This window comes from Coregonus lavaretus (assembly GCF_964263955.1).
Source record: "Coregonus lavaretus genome assembly, chromosome: 30".
Lineage (NCBI taxonomy): Eukaryota > Metazoa > Chordata > Actinopteri > Salmoniformes > Salmonidae > Coregonus > Coregonus lavaretus.
The window spans coordinates 8,735,476-8,752,583 of record NC_140017.1 but is presented as its reverse complement, the minus strand read 5'-3'; the positions used below and the strand labels follow the sequence as shown (position 1 = coordinate 8,752,583).

The 17,108-nt window shown below is 45.2% G+C and overlaps 2 protein-coding genes across 2 annotated transcripts in view; one reads left to right on the top strand and one right to left on the bottom strand.

Moving 5' to 3' along the window:
• The first annotated feature begins 4,506 nt into the window (after positions 1-4,506).
• Positions 4,507-8,613, top strand: LOC311105681 (transmembrane protein 160-like). Its single transcript, XM_084147898.1, has 4 exons — positions 4,507-4,772; positions 4,909-4,933; positions 7,205-7,297; positions 7,457-8,613. Exons 1-4 carry the CDS (start codon positions 4,554-4,556, stop codon positions 7,762-7,764), a joined length of 645 nt encoding a protein of 214 aa, XP_084004024.1. The 5' UTR covers positions 4,507-4,553; the 3' UTR covers positions 7,765-8,613.
• Positions 8,614-12,813: 4,200 nt separating this feature from the next.
• The window catches only part of LOC311105616 (neuronal PAS domain-containing protein 1-like), a gene marked incomplete at both ends in the record, with an annotated part of 21,186 nt that continues 16,891 nt past the window's right edge, over positions 12,814-17,108 (bottom strand). Inside the window, 7 exons of the mRNA XM_084147817.1 lie at positions 12,814-13,814; positions 14,162-14,274; positions 15,274-15,421; positions 15,736-15,842; positions 16,232-16,428; positions 16,681-16,793; positions 16,875-17,049. Of these exons, the coding sequence (XP_084003943.1) occupies positions 12,814-13,814; positions 14,162-14,274; positions 15,274-15,421; positions 15,736-15,842; positions 16,232-16,428; positions 16,681-16,793; positions 16,875-17,049 (1,854 nt within the window). The remainder of the gene's footprint in view (positions 13,815-14,161; positions 14,275-15,273; positions 15,422-15,735; positions 15,843-16,231; positions 16,429-16,680; positions 16,794-16,874; positions 17,050-17,108) is intronic.

The following is a 17,108-nucleotide window of genomic DNA, read 5'->3' as shown; positions in this document are numbered from 1 at the left end:
TTTTACTGAGGAGTGGCTTCCGTCTGGCCACTCTACCATAAAGGCCTGATTGGTGGAGTGCTGTAGAGATGGTTGTCCTTCTGGAAGGTTCTCCCATCTCCACAGAGGAACTCTGGAGCTCTGCCAGAGTGACCATCAGGTTCTTGGTCACCTCCCTGACCAAGGCCCTTCTCCCCCGATTGCTCAGTTTGTCCGGTCGGCCAGCTCTAGGAAGAGTCTTGGTGGTAACAAACTTCTTCCATTTAAGAATGATTGAGGCCACTGTGTTCTTGGGGACCTTCAATGCTGCATAACTTTTTTGGTACCCTTCCCTAAATCTGTGCCTCGACACAATCCTGTCTCGGAGCTCTACAGACAATTCCTTCGACCTCATGGCTTGGTTTTTGCTCTGACATGCACTGTCAACTGTGGAACCTTATATAGACAGGTGTGTGCCTTTCCAAATCATGTCCAATCAATTGTATTTACCACAGGTGGACTCCAATCAAGTTGTAGAAACATCTCAAGGATGATCAATCGAAACAGGATGCACCTGAGTTTAATTTCAAGTCCCATAGCAAAAGGTTTTCTGTTTTTTATTTTTAATACATTTGCAAACATTTCTAAAAACCTGTTTTCACCTTGTCATTATGGGGTATTGTGTGTAGATTGATGAGGAACATTTTACATTTAATCCACTTTAGAATAAGCCTGTAACGTAACAAAATGTGGAAAAGGTCAAGGGGTCTGAATACTTTCCGAATGCACTATAAGTCTATGATATCCCTGAATCTTCCCCTCCCCATATACTAACCCCATTCCTGCTCCTCCTCTCTCTAATACCTCTTTTCATAACCCCAATGCTCATAGCCTCAGCCCCATTTATGTAACCATATCAATATCAAGTATCTAGCAACAAGGCTGTTACAGTATGTGCCAACATAAATCCGCTCACTCACACACACACACACACACACACACACACCCGGAGAGACACACACACACATAATTGGAAAGATAAACACGCCCACACAAACACACACCAAGACAATGGTCCTAGTGCCTCTCACTTCTCGTTTGGAAAAAAACTCCATTCACATCCACTTATTTTTCTGCTCACTCCTGGAGCCAGTCCAGAAGTATATAGCCCCCACACAAGCACTTCTTCTGATAACCATAACCTCACTGCTCAGTGTTCATATAGACCAGGGCCCGTATCCACAAAGCGTCTCCGAGTAGGAGTGCTGATCTAGGACCAGTTTTGCCTTTTAGATCATATTAATGAGAACATGGACAGATCCCAGATCAGCACTCCTACTCTGAGGGGCTTTGTGAATACGGGCCCTGACATTCAGAACAGCAGGCTTCTATGATTAATGGACTGTTCCTGTTGGAATAATACCCTGGTGTGTTGCCCTTCAATTATCACAGTATAAAAGCATCTACTGCTTGCACTTCATTTTTAGAAGTGTGATCAGCATAAAGTGAAGCCCTGGTGTCTTCTCATGTTTTGTCTAACCCAGGATATTAATAGCTGAGAGGTCTAGGAGTTATTTTCTGTAATGTAGCACACTTCTGCCATTGACTTCAACTAAAGAGGTTCTCTGACATAAAGCTTTCACCAACTTAATATACTAATCCCATTACTCTCGGTTTCTGATCAGATTTCCTCCAGTCCCAAGCCCTGAGCATTATTCAGGTAAACCCTAAAACAGATCTTAAAACTGGTGTGTGTGTGTGTGTGTGTGTGTGTGTGTGTGTGTGTGTGTGTGTGTGTGTGTGTGTGTGTGTGTGTGTGTGTGTGTGTGTGTGTGTGTGTGTGTGTGTGTGTGTGTGTGTGTGTGTGCGTGTGTGTGTGTCCAGCATGGTCAGAAGTAGGGTGCGTGACTGAGACCAGAGTGTCAGCTGCTCATCACATCAAAGGGTTGTTGGCCTTCCTGAAAGACCCCTGTCAACACACACACACACACACACACACATAAACTCCTTGTTCCTGAGACCCCCCGTCTGCCCCCCCGTCTGCCTCCTAAACAATCGTCAGTCTGTGTCCCCAAGGACTGCCCACCGCACAGAGAGACAGACAGGAAGAGATCCCCCACTTATCCTACAGTGACCAGTCACACATGCACGCACACACACATCCAACAGCAGCACTTTAACTTTTTCCAAATTTTGTTGTGTTAAAAAGTGGGATTAAAATGGATGTAATCCTTTTTTTTAACAACCTACACAAAATACTCTGTAATGTCAAAGTGAAAGACAAATTCTAGCATGTGTAAAAAAATAAAAAATAAAAATAAAACACTAATATATCTTGATTAGATACGTTTTCAACCCGAGTCTTTACATGTTAGAATTACCTTTGGCAGCAATAATTGCTGTGAGTCTTTCTGGGTAAGTTTCTAAGATCTTTGCACACCTGGATTGTACAATATTTGTAAATTATTATTTTACTAATTCTTCAAGCTCTGTCAAGTTGGTTGTTGACCATTGCTAGACAGACATTGTCAAGTCTTGCCACAGATTTTCAAGCTAATTTCAGTCAAAACTGTAACTAGGGCACTCAGGAACATTCAATGTCATCTTGGTAAGCAACTCCAGTGTACATTTTGCCTTGTGTTTTAGGTTATTGTCCTGCTGAAAGGTGAATTTGTCTCCCAGTGTCTGTTGGAAAGCAGACTGAACCAGGTTTTCCTCTAGGATTTTGCCTGTGCTTAACTCTATTCCTTTTCTTTTCATCATAAAATAAATCCCTAGTCCTTGCCGATAACAAGCATGATGCAGCCACCACCATGCTTGAAACTTTGTATTCAGGACATAAAGTTAATTTCTTTGCCATATTTTTTGCAGTTTTACTTTAGTGCCTTATTGCAAACAGGATGCATGTTATGGAATATTTATATTCTGTACATGCTTCCTTCTTTTCACTCTGTCAATTTGGTTATTATTCTGAATTAACTACAAGTTGTTGATCCATCCTCGGTTTTCTCCTATCACAGCCATTAAACTCTAACTGTTTTAAAGTCACCATTGGCCTATTGGTGAAATCCCTGAGCGGTTTCCTTCCTCTCCGGCAACGGAGAGGAAGGACACCTGTATCTTTGTAGTGACTGGGTGTATTGATACACGATCCAAAGTGTAGTTAATAATGTCCCCATGCTCAAAGGGATATTCAATGTCTTTATTTATTTTACATCTACCAATAGTTGCCCTTTGCGAGGCATTGGAAAACCTCCCTGGTCTTTGTGGTTGAAATTCACTGCTCGACCTTAAAGGTAACTGAATGTGTGCGGTACGTACAGTAGATGAGGTAGTCATTCAAAAACCATGTTAAAAACATTATTATGGCCACTAACTGTAAGTCGCTCTGGATAAGAGCGTCTGCTAAATGACTAAAATGTCAGATGTAAAGGCAACACAGAGCTAGTCCATGCAATTTATGTGACTTAAGCAAATTATTACTCCTGAACTTATTTAGGCTTGCCATAATAAAGGGACTGAATACTTGACTCAAGACATTTCAGCTTTTCATTTTCAATTCATTTGTAAAAATTAAAAAAATAATTCCACTGACATTATGGGGTTTTGTGTGTAGGCCAGTGACAAAACAAATCCAGGCTGTAACACAACAAAATGTGAAAAAAGCAAAAGGGGTGTGAATACTTTCTGAAGGCACTGTACATGGCCTTGCATAGGCTCAAATGCAGAACATTCACACCCCTAACATCAACACAACTAAAATATTAAAAGTCTGAGATTCTAGGCACATTTATAAAGCCTATCCAAACACAAACCAGATGGAAACTAAAGGTAATTACCGTAGAGGCATACCTTCACAAAAACATTTGGAATTTTGTCAAACAAAAAACGCTGATAACCAAATTCAACACATAACTTCTCACTACAATTAACCACACCTCAAACATTTATTCGCAATCAGACTGCATGTCCCCAAAATAGTCACCCACGTGAGGTTAACAGCCAGGCACAGCAATAAAGCAGCAGAGACTCTACACAGGACCTTCTAGAAAAAGTTGAAGCCTTTACCAGGTCCAACAGTTGTTTTATACCTTTTACATGTTCCCACTAATTAGGGTCCTAGGGGAAAACCTGACCGAAACTTTGTTTCCTTCCCTGTCACATGACTGTAAGTCGCTTTGGATAAAAGCGTGTCTGCTAAATGGCATATTACACAAACAATTTCAAACCCTAAAACGGTTTCATCAGCAGTATGCGATAATGGACTCCATTTTGTAGTCTAGCGGCGCCCTCTGATGGCTGAATAAACTAAACACAAGGTGCAGGTAAAGTATAAAGAGATTAACCGGATGCACCCAGAGAAGAAATCTGGTAATAAATGTGAAACCTGGTAGAAACAGCCTACGATAAACATATATATATAATGTAATAAAGGAAGAATATGGCACGGTTTATTTTACAATAACAAACGCAGGACGGCGCTACAATAATATGTTGTTTTCCCAACATTGTGCACGGGAGCACCGCCTCCTTCCGTGTGTCGTTGGCAGTGTGAAAGTTCACAGGGCATGCAAAGGTCGTGTTTTTAGCGAGCTATGGCTGCCTTGAGTTGGTTTACTTGCAGACAGCTGCCGCGGATTGCATCTCAGTTCGCTCGGGTTGTGAAGCACGTCAGGCCGCAGTACCTCGGGGGACTGCGGGTGAGGGGAGTCCACGGGTCGTCGCGGAAATGGGTGGTTGAGAAGGGGCCATGGGACAAGGCTCGGATGCCAGAGTATCATCAGCTGACAGAACTCGATAAGGCGGATGCCTTGGTAAGTTGAACGCGAAAGTAATGTCTTGCATTTCCATACACCATGAATATACTCCTGGATTACAGAAATGATGTGTGTGCTGACATGAAGCACCTTTCTAAATCACTGCTATTTTTTCAAATGTTTTGCTCTGCAGATGCTGAGAAAGTCCCACGAAACCGGTAAATGCACATTTACTTGTGCATTCGGAAAGTATTCAGACCCCTTGACTTTTCACATTGTTACGTTAGCCTTATTCTAAAATTGATAAAATTGTTGATTTTCCCTCAATCTACACATAATACCCCATAATGACAAAGCAAAAACAGATCTAGAATTTTTTGTAATTTTATTACAAATAAACTGAATTACTACATTTACATAAGTTCAGACCGTTGTTCAGTACTTTGTTGAGGCACCTTTGGCAGCGATTACAGCCTCGAGTCTTCTTTGGTATGATGCTACAAGCTTGGCACACCTGTATTTGGGGAGTTTCTCCCAGTCTTCTCTGCAGATCCTCTCAAGCTCTGTCAGGTTGGATGGGGAGAGTCGCTGCACAGCTATTTTCTCTCCAGAGACGTTCGATCGGGTTCAAGTCTGGGCTCTGGCTGGGCCACTCAAGGACATTCAGAGCCACTCATGTGTTGTCTTGGCTGTGTGCTTAGAGTCGTTGTCCTGTTGGAAGGTGAACCTTCACCCCAGTCAGAGGTCCTGAGCGCTCTGGAGCAGGTTTTCATCAAGGATCTCTGTACTTTGCTCCGTTCATCTTCCCCTTGATCCTGACTAGTCTCCCAGTCCCTGCTGCTGAAAAACAGTCACAGCATGCTGCCGCCACCATGCTTCACTGTAGGGATGGTGCCAGGTTTCCTCCAGAGGTGACACTTGGCATTCAGGCCAAAGAGTTCAGTCTTGGTTTCATTAGACCAGAGAATCTTGTTTCTTATGGTCTGAGAGTCCTTTAGGTGCCTTTTGGCAAACTCCAAGCGGGCTGTCATGTGCCTTTTACTGAGGAGAGGCTTCCGTCTGGCCACTCTACCATAAAGGCCTGATTCGTGGAGTGCTGCAGAGATGGTTGTCCTTCTGGAAGGTTCTATCTCCACAGAGGAACTCAGGAGCTCTGTCAGAGTGACCATCAGGTTATTGGTAATCTCCCTGACCAAGGCCCTTCTCCCCCGATTGCTCAGTTTGGCCGGGCGGCCAGCTCTAGGAAGTCTTGGTGGTTCCAAACTTCTTCCATTTAAGAATGATGGAGGCCACTATGTTCTTGGGGACCTTCAATGCTGCAGACATTTTTTGGTACCCTTCCCCAGATCTGTGCCTCAACACAATCCTGTTTCGGAGCTCTACGGACAATTCCTTTGACCTCATGGCTTGGTTTTTCCTCTGACATGCACCTCTTTAAGGAATACCTGGGATAGGATAAAGTAATCCTTCTACCCCCCCAAAAAAAAATTGTAAAGTGGTTATCCCACTGGCTATAGGGTGAATGCATCAATTTGTGAGTCGCTCTGGACTAGAGCGTCTGCTAAATGACGTAAATGTGCCCTTGAGCAAGGCACTTAACCCTAATTGCTCCTGTAAGTCGCTCTGGATAAGAGTGTCTGCTAAATGACTAAAATGTAAAATGTAATGTAAAATGTCAACTGTGGGACCTTATATAGACATGTGTGCCTTTCCAAATCATGTCCAATCAATTGAATTTACCACAGGTGGACTGAAGTTGTAGAAACATCTCAAGGATGATCAATGGAAACAGGATGCACCTGAGCTCAATTTCCAGTCTCATAGCAAAGGGTCTTAATACTTTTGTTAATTAGGTATTAATGTTTTTTATTTGTAATAAATTTGCAAAAATTTCTATAAACCTGTTTTCACTTTGTCATTATGGGGTATTGTGTGTAGATTGTAGATTTTATTTAATCAATTTTAGAATAAGGCTGTAACGTAACAAAATATGGAAAAAGTCAAGGGGTCTGCGGCGGCAGGTAGCTTAGTGGTTAAGAGCGTTGTGCCAGTAACCGAAAGGTTGCTGGTTCTAATCCCCGAGCCGACTAGATGAAAAATCTGTCGATGTGCCCTTGAGCAAGGCACTTAACCCTAATTGCTCCTGTAAGTCGCTCTGGATAAGAGCATCTGCTAAATTACTAAAATGTAAATGTCTGAATACTTTCTGAATGCATTGTAGATTAGGAAGAAGTTTAAAGACAGGCTATTTATTTAATTACTATGCTATGCATTTTGTTAGAATTCCTGTTGGTACAGTTAGACCAGTTATTGTAGTGTAAGAAGAGAAAGAAGATCTGCATGCATCTGTAGGCTGTGTTTACACATCTGAATCCAGGAACTTGAGCAATATGGGAGAAGCTCCTGACTGCAAACACTGACAGGGTTAGAGGAAGGGATGAGGGGTTGTTTTCAGACTGGGATGTAATCTCCGTGTTGTTCTGTTCTAGGGTTCCTGTCTTGGTTCCGTAACGGACTCCTGGCCACCGGGATCGGGGTCATCGCTTTCGTCCAGAGTGACGTGGGACGAGAGGCAGGATATGGTAAGGAGGCTAGGAGGGCCAGGGGCAGGGCTCTATTCTAGTGGAGCAAAGCATAATTATCAGAAAAGTATTTTAGGTTACTGAAACACACCCACCCACACACACCCGTTATAAATATATATTGTAGTCTTTCTCTCTCTCTCTCGCTCTCTCCCCCAGCCTTCTTCATCCTGGGTGGTGTGTGTGTATCGTTCGGCGGGGTGTCCTACGTGGGCAGCCTGTTTTCCCTGAGGAGGATGATGCTTCTCTCCCTGCCTGCCGTGCTGCTGAATGTTGCTGTGGTGAGCAGCATCGCCCTCTTCTGGCTGTGTGCGGTATCGCTCTACATCGGACGCCTGGAGGTGGAGATTATACATGAGGATGACGATGACGGAGGGGAGTGTCCAGACTGTCGGGACCGCCGCGACCGCAGCAACCACTCCCATGGTGATAGGCACCACGGCAACGACAAAGGCCAAGACAAGTAGAGCGTTTGAGTGGCAAAGGTGACGAGGTGTGTGTTTGTTTCTTTGTGTGTGAGTGAGTGAGTGAGTCAGAGAGAGAGGACTGAGAGAGAGTGTGTATGACACTCAAAGACATGTGGGAATAAAGGGGATCAGTGAAAGGGATGATTTGTGTGTTGTTTGGTTCTATCCTCTGTGATAGTAGTGTGTGTGTGTGGGTGATTATGTGTTAAATTGCTGTGATAAAGGGTTAATTTTAAGTTAATAATATCAGATGTTGGATTTTTTTTATTTAGTTTTATTTTACACATACACACACAATCTGTGAGAGTGCCTTGTTTGAGTGTATTTACTCCTGATTATGTTTACTTTATGAATCAAAGAGCCCTGTACCATTACAAAGCCATACTCTGAGCCAACTCATGCTGTGTTCACCTAAATATGGTTTTGATTGATGCTATTTTTTGCTATCTATACAAAGGACTACTTGGATTCTCTGTAGTCATCAATGCTGGTGACATAGAATGAGGAGATGTAGCCTATATTGCTGTGTTGAATGGATGCATTTTGTTGAGAAACTATACCATTTGTATAACCTGTATGGTTAATGTTTGTCTGAGATGATACAGAGTACATTTAGGTATTGTTAGCCTGTAGCCTGATCCACCATCCTGACCTGACCGCTGCGCTACAGAACATTAGCTTGCGAGACCTTGATGGTGGAACGAGGTGAGTTAGTCTCTGGGGTAGAGGTAATCTGTATGGAGTTGCAGTGTGATGTACTTGATTTCTGCATGGACTTCTGTACAACTTATTGTACATCATTAGACTTTATGTATGTATGAATATGTACATAAACACAGTTACAAAATCAAACCGGTGTTATTGTTGTGTGTTTAACCCCATATGTGAAAAGACTACTGTATGTTTGTGGTCAATGCTACACAGGATTGTATTTTATTTTTGCATTGTAATTTCAGAAAATGTCCATAATATATTTGCCGCTAATAGTGGAATGATAGTGTTTCACAGTACTACCTATCCACCAGTGCTGTTCTGACTTTGTGGCTGTGGTATCTAGTGGAAATCGCTCTGTCATTTCCTTGGTTGCTAAAATTCTACACTGTTCTCTCAATTTCAGTTTATGTGAGAAAAGCACTGAATAGTGTAGAGAATCATTGTACCATCTAAATCGCTGTGAAATATGTTTTCAATAACAAATATAGTTTTTACAACTGTTGAAACAAAACCGAAAGTAAAAGGCTCAACTGGGATATTCTAATTTCTGAAATTACAATGCAAAATTAAAAAATATCCTATGTGTAGCACCTTTAAAGAGATCAGAATTTTGCACACACAAATTTAGGTTTATCTATCAGATTTCATACCATAGAAATGGAATAAAAATATTAAATCAAAATGGCTGACATTCCCTTAATTCGTGTTGTGTAGTTCCTATCACTCAACCAAGCATTGATGCCATGTTTTACTCCATGGTCCTCTCTGGGTACACTACACACAGAGTAACACCTCAGTGCTGTCTGGATAACACAGGGAGGGTGATTATAGTGATCACTGAGTAGGTTACAGCCCAGGTGTGGGTTATCTCTCTCATCCATCGATTCACTGGAGAGGTGAGAAGGTTCGAGTCGAGGCTTGAGCTGCTGAGACTCACCTCTCTGTCCTGAGGTCGGAGGCCCATCCACTTTCTATTACTCTCACCTTTTCTCTCTATATCAGTCTGTGTCACTCAGGTAAACTCCAGTGCTTCTTACTAACCATCCCTCTCTTTCCTTCTCTTTCTCTCCACCCCAGGCGTTTTGGTGCAGTTATTTTCTCATGCAGGGTGCGTCTGGGTGCTGCATCGTGCCCCCCCCCCCACCCACCCACCCTGTTTGACATGCAGGCGGCTCCTGGGGCCTGGCGCGTCTAAAGGGCATGGCGCCAAGCAGCACGCGCCCACACTGACAAACACCCGGACCATGGACTGACTCACAACATCACCAACCCACCTCACGGCACCATGGCAGGTTATAGATGAGCATATTACCCACCCCTCCCAACCGGCACAGAATAGAGGATGGAGGTGTAGCAGTGAAAGAATGAGTGGAACAGGTGGTGTTGATGAGGACGGAGAGATTGAAGGAGGAGGGGTAATAGTGTAAAATGAGTGGTAAGATTGAGGGAAGATGAGGTGGAGAGGAGAGGTGGTAAGGGTGGTGTAGTTGGGGATTGGATGGATGGATGGAGGGAGGAGAGGGGGTGTAAATGTGTAGTAAAGGAAGGGGGGGGGGGGGGGGTCTACCTTCAGTTCTCTCTCATGTTTTCCGTTTCAGTGTCAGGCCCATGTGCCAAGGTACTATTTCTCTAGAGACTGCAGCTCCATTCAGGGGCTGAGATAAGCCTTCAAAGTCACTGACATACAGACAGCCAGGGTGTAGGGTTGAGGAGAGACGCCCATGTCCCCACAAACCCACAGTCCCTATCTGAGATGTAGAGACACACCTTTACTACACCCACAGGCTATCAGCTGAAGAACTCACGCCTGAGAAAGCAAGAGATAAAGGAGGAACCTGAGGTCATTTTTTAACTCTCTTTACACACACACACACACAGCAGACGTGCACACACACACACACACACACACACACACACGCGGCAGGCACACACACACGTACACTCACATTTCTCCCCAACAACTGCTCTTGTTTATTATGCGCTTCCTTTGGTCTTGAGGAGGACTGATCCTCACTCTAATGAACTGGGGCCTGCCACTTGAATGTAAAACAGGATTTAACCCGTCTTCAATGTCAGAGCCCCTCCCTAGGGCTGCATGGAACAACACAACACCCGCTCTGAAACATACACACGTACGGCCACACACACACAAACACTGCCTCAGTCACACACATGCACGCGCACACACACCATTTGTCTAAATCTTCAGAGCCATTACAATAGAGAGGTTTGGCTCATAAACCTGGATATACAGTATACTGTCTAATGGGCATGTTCTCTCTGCACCACATCAGGCCAGGGTCACTCAAACCTGGTCTACAAGGACCAATATGGATGATGGTTTTTACATCAGGTACTTTTTCATTAACATTGTTATGCACCTTGTGCGTGGCAGGTGTACATATACTCAGCCATCACCTTCATCTTAAGGTGTCTCGAGACATCTTGAGACATAAAGTTGAGATGACTTGAGACACTTAGAGATCTTTTAAGACATCTTAAGATACTTTTTGAAGGCATGTTTCGAGACACGCAGTATCTCGGCCCACTCTTCTAGACAGTCAGTCAGATACTAGAAAGAAATAAGAAAACTTTATTGTGCTCCTCTAATGGAATATTTTATTATTGTCATCAGTATCATCGTTTTTATACATTGGTTCATTTTAATTTGAAGATCAGAAGTGGATGGTATATTCACAAATATTTGAACAGAAACGGGTTAGAGTCACAGTTATGGAGCGGGTTAGTTTTTTTAAAAATCTGGACTTATTGTAGTAGAGCCAGTGGAATTACAACTAACGCAGAGTGATAAATACAGACGGACAGACATCCCCTCATATGACAGCTATGGTCCTATACAGCCGACATCCCACCCAGTCCATCAGTAACGCTTAATCTATGACCAGGACAGCGGATTAAGATCGGGACGTTTTAATCTCACTATAATTTCAGTTTGGGATGATATGTCTTTCTCTTACGACCTCACAATATTTTGGATGGAATTTCTGGTGATGAGTATAAAAATGAATATCTTTGATATTATTTAATGTATGAAAAATGTACCCCTGTTTTCCACCCCACCTCTAATGACCTAATATGGATGTTTTGGACAACCACTTTGAGAACAAAAAGTGAGTTATCTTTTATTTTCCACAACTGTACTAAATCCCCATGGTCATATTTGAATGACCACATGTTTAATGACCATGTATTAAACTCCTGTGGTCTTTCTTTAATGACCCTACATTTTGTGGTCTGCTTGTGTTATTCATCATGACCACTCTTGTATTTAACCCTTAATACACACAAGGAAATTCAAAAGTGCTATGTGTCCATAACAAATTTCAGTAAGTGCTCGAACAATTCTTGTGAATAATTTAAAAAAAGATTCCCCCCTCCCCAAACCCTTTATTTTTAATACATTTGTAAAGGGTTTTTGAATTAAACTGTGGCATTTCCCAAAGTATGTCCTCTAGTAAGACAATCGTTTTTACACCCCTCCCACTTCACCCTATGGCATCAACATGACAATATAATAGGAATATGGCTTTCATCTCATACACAGCACAGCTCAGCACAACACTTCATTCTGTAGGATCATTTTCAGTTTTTACAAGACTGAAAACATTACAAAGTGACCAGCCAGTAGAGGTATTGCACCTCCCCATATCTTTCTTTCCCAGACGACATCATGACAGAACAGTCTCAGAGTGGAATGGAATGTATCTGGGACTCTCTCACTCTCTGTGCTTTCACTGTTTCAAACCCTCTTCAACAGGGTTCACATTATGGAAGGAAGGAGTACCCGAGAGGTGTTTAAATATTATTTTGGGCTTCCATGAGATTGGCTCAGACCTCTATATTTCCACTTTTGTGTCAGAGTATCATTTCTAACTCTGTTTAAGAGATGATTCAGTATTTCACACAAACAAGTGAAAAAATGTCATCCATTTCATTCACACAGAAATCAGTCTGACAGGCTCAGGAACAGTTGTTATGATACTGAGGATGGAGTAGTGAAGGTATGTATGGTCCTGTCTCTATGTACAATATGGCTTTTCTGAGTGGAAGAAATAGACATGGAACTCTGCACAGTCATTTAACAGCAGCGGAGAGAGGATACGGTAGAGCAGAGCGGGGGGACAAAGCTTGGACAGCTAGTGGGGTAAAGTCAAGTGTCAAAGTCCACTTTGAGTGTCACCCATCCTGTCACCTGTGTTGGACACCATCTGACTCCCCATGGAAGCTGTGCAAATGGTCCTTTGTTCAGTTTCCCAACCCCATATGTCCCAATGTCCTGCCCCCATGTCTCTCTCTAGCCCCTCCTCCTCTCTTTCAGTCCTCCTCGGACCCTGCGGCCCCCCTCAGTCCGTTCATACAGAAGGGGTTGAAGGGATTGTCAGAGGCGGAGAACCCACTGAAGGAGGGCAGGCTGGCCAGCCTCTGGAGGTGGGGGAAGAAGGCTGGGGGGCCCTTGTGGTGGTCGGAGCGCAGCCCCTCAGCACCGTGGTGGGAGGTGGGCAGCTCTGGGGGCGCATAGCGGATGGTACTGGGGGCATACAGGCTCTGTGGCCCCTGGGGGCCGAGGGCCAGGGGGTGGAACAGCACCCGTCCTGCAGCACCCCCCGCTGCCAGTCTATGCAACAGCTCAAAGTCAGACCCGCCCCCCCGGCCTCCAGACAACATGCCCCGCTCCTCAAAGGGTAGAGGGGAGGAGCCGGACATGGGAGGGGACATGGCGGGGGAGGGTGGGGTGAAAATACCTTTGGGTGGGGCTTCACTGCTGGAGGAGGAGTCTGGGATAGGGGTGGGGGGACTGTCACCGTTCAGGCTGCCGCAGGGTGTGTGTGTGTGTGAGGGTGGGGGTTGTGTGTGTGAGGAGGTGTGTGTGTGTGTCCAGCGACCCCCTGTGGCCAGTGCCTCATGTTCAGTCTTAATGTTGGGGGGACCAGAGAGAGGCGAGGACACTACACTCTTCAGGTGCTGGATTACCGCACGGCCGTTGTGCACCCTGCCACCTCTCTCGCCCCTCATGGGGGTCTCCCCGCCTCGTTTCGAAGGCCCCTCCTCTCGTTTGACCCTCCCGCTGTCTCCCCCCTGCTCCCACTCTCGCTCCTCTCCCTCGCTCTCACTGCCCAGGTCTGAGGAGGCTGACACACTCCCCTCTCTCTGGCGAAACTCTTCCAGGCGACGCCGCGTTTCTGGGGGAGCACCTTCAGAGTCAGATTGCAGCGGACGCTTCCTCCTGTCCCCTGATTGGACGCCGGGATTATAGATCTCTCTCAGTTTAGAGTCAGGGTCACCTTTACACACAGAGCTTTTCATTGGCTGTGGGCCTGGGGGGGAGAGTTAGATATGTTTTTCATGAGGAAAATGTGGATGTATCATTACATTTTAGTCATTTAGCAGACACTCTTATCCAGAGCTACTTACAGGAGCAATTAGAGTTATGTGTCTTGCTCAAGGGCACATTGGCAGATTGTTCACCTAGTGGTCTCTGGGATTTGAACCAGCGACCTTTTGATTACTGGCCCATTGCTCTTAACCGCTAGGCTACCTGCCGCCCCATCATGTATGTTTGTGTATGTGTGAATGATTCAATGTACAGTACGTGTGTGTGTGTGTGTGTGTGTGTGTGTGTGTGTGTGTGTGTGTGTGTCTGTTTGCCTGTGTGGTTCCTTACCCCGGGCTTGGGGCGAGTGTTCCGAAGGGGAGGAGCTGGCTTTCAGACGCTCCGCCCTCAGACTCTCTGGGAGCTGCAGCAGATCCAGGGGAGTGTCTGGGAGCTCTGTCCGACTGAGAGAGAGAGAGAGAGAGAGAGGGAGAGAGAGAGAGAGAGAGAGAGAGAGAGAGAGAAAGAGAGAAAGGGAGAGAGAAAGGGAGAGAGTAAATAAAATAAAATAAATGCACCTTTTACAGCTCTTGAGTGCTGCAGCAAACCACTGTTTATGTCTCCTGATTTAGCAAGATGGGTGCAGTGAGTCCTTTACAGATATATGGTCTTAGATTAAATTGTGTATTTTGTTTTGTCTCCCATCAACTTCCTTCCTACCATTACCCTCATCTATCAACAACCCTCTCCAACCATCCCACTTCTCCACTAATACCCCCCATCAGTTACTCCCAACCCGCTGTATCCAACAACCCCCCCCAATTGCACGCACACACACACACACACACACACACATACCAGCCACCATTGCTCTCCCGTAGCCAGCCCTGCTCCACTCAGGAGCCCACCCGTAAAGAACTGAGCCCAGACAGGATTGGGGGGCTGCTGCTGGAGAAGTTAATGAGCACTTGTAATTACAGCACTAATTAACTAAAACACCATTCAGACCCAACATTCTGACATCCATTTGTTGTAATTATATAGCGCTGCTCCAATTAGTATTGTAATTCAGCCTGTTCCCCTTGTTTTTGTCTGACTCCTCTCTTGCTCTGTGTGTCCATGTGTGTCTGTTTGTCTTTGACTGTGTATGTGTGTTTAGGTGGTGGGGGTTGTGGGGGTTGTGGGTTCCAAGAGAGAGACAAAGGAAAATATAGAATTTCCTTGAATCCATGTGCGAGTACTTGTATCATATAGGTGTTGTAAATGAACAAAGCTATACATAATGCTATAATAAAATTAATTACTGTAATTACAGTTTAGTATATAAAAATGACGGTGGCCTGAAGGAGTTGGACTCTTTGTCTAAGAGCATAATGTTGGATGTGTTGTGTGCTGTGTTTGACCTAAGGCTACTGTGGTGACGGGGCTGACTAGCGACGGGGCTGACTGGTGACGGTGCTGACCTGATGACGTAGTTGACCCAGATCACGTTGCGTTCGTGGGGGGCTTTGTGGTTGATGGAGACAGTGGCACAGGACTGGACCCACAGATACCCCCCTCTCCTCTGGAGCCAACGGTAGTACCCTGTCACCACCTGACCCTTCCTCAACACTGGGAGAGAGAGAGAGCGAGAGAGAGAGGGAGGGGAGAGGGGGAGAGAATAAAGTGTAAGTTGGAATAGCACTACAGGACTTTGGCAGCAGAGGGCGCTGATTGCAAAATATGAACTTAGTCAAAATGTTAACGTTCAAAGGTACACGCACGCACGCACGCACGCACGCACGCACGCACGCACGCACGCACGCACGCTCGCACGCGCGCCGCACACACACACACACACACACACACACACACACACACACACACACACACACACACACACACACACACACACACACACACACACAGGGTGGGCATTGACTCACAGTCCTCATGGCTCTGTCTGATGTTATCCAGGTCTTCTACGTGGATGAAGTGGTAGCAGGTGTGTCCCACCACCTCAACTGGGCTCAGGTCCATGTACTCTGAGATCCTACAGGGAACAATAATGGTATTATCCACATGATGTAAACATATAGACGCACATACACAGGCAAACAAACACATACCATTTCTTAATTTAATCAAATACACCCACAAACATCTTCACAGTACAACCATATATGCACCCCATACAGACATCTGTCCCTGTGTGTAGCTGTGTTGTTGTGTTGTTGTGTGTTGTTGTGTAGCTGTGTTGTTGTGTTGCTGTATTGTTGTGTTGTTGTGTGTTGTTGTGTTGCTGTGTTGTTGTGGTGTTGTGTAGCTGTGTTGTTGTGTTGCTGTATTGTTGTGTTGTTGTGTGTTGTTGTGTTGCTGTGTTGTTGTGGTGTTGTGTGTTGTTGTGTTGTTGTGTGCCGTTGTGTGTCACTGTAGCTGTACCTGTTCTCGCAGTAAGTGACCTGCAGATCCATGTTGACCCGGAAGACAAACATATGGCTCTCCATGCGCACTTCGTTCAGCGTGGAGGGAGGGAGCGTGTGCGCAAGGGCCACCAAGCCCATTGGCCGACGCACCGAGCGGGCGGAGCCTGGCACCATGGCAGGGCGACAACGGATTCGCCCGGTCACATGGATCACCTGACAGGAATAGAATAGAGTTTACAACAACCTGCATGGTTGTACATGTACAGTGTATCTACTGAATGAATGGTGAGTACTACATTACTAGAGTTGCAAAATGTGTGTAACTTTCAAAAATTCTCAGGATTTCTGGATTTACGAGGGAATAAACAGGAAAACAGAATTTTGCTACCCTATACATTACACACAGTCTGAATAATTTCTAGGAATGGAGAGTTTGATGTCTTTATATATGTCTCTTACTCTGACCTTGTAGCCCGAGGACTTGACGTGGAGGCCTCTCTTGGTGAGGGTGGACTTCATACGGATGAAGAAGCCTCGGTCAGGAGGTTCGTTCCCAGGAGAGAGAGGGCTTGAGGGGGCTATGACGAGACGAGGGGACGACAGTGTTAACTTGGGAGCAACCACATTTGGACAAGATTTGGACCACATCAGAGACGTACCAGGCTCGGGGGTCCCGGCCAGGGAGGATGTGGAGGCAGAGCTGGAGGCACTCTCGGGTGCCACGTGGCAGCCAGCCTCGGCCCTCAGGTGGGGCCTGATTCCCAGACGCTCTGCCATCTCCACGTGGTCCGCAGGGTGAATGTAGTCAAACACACTGCTGCCCGTCAACTCCACCTACACACAATCAAATGTAGATATGAGACAGGGTGTAGCACAGACACAAACATACATGC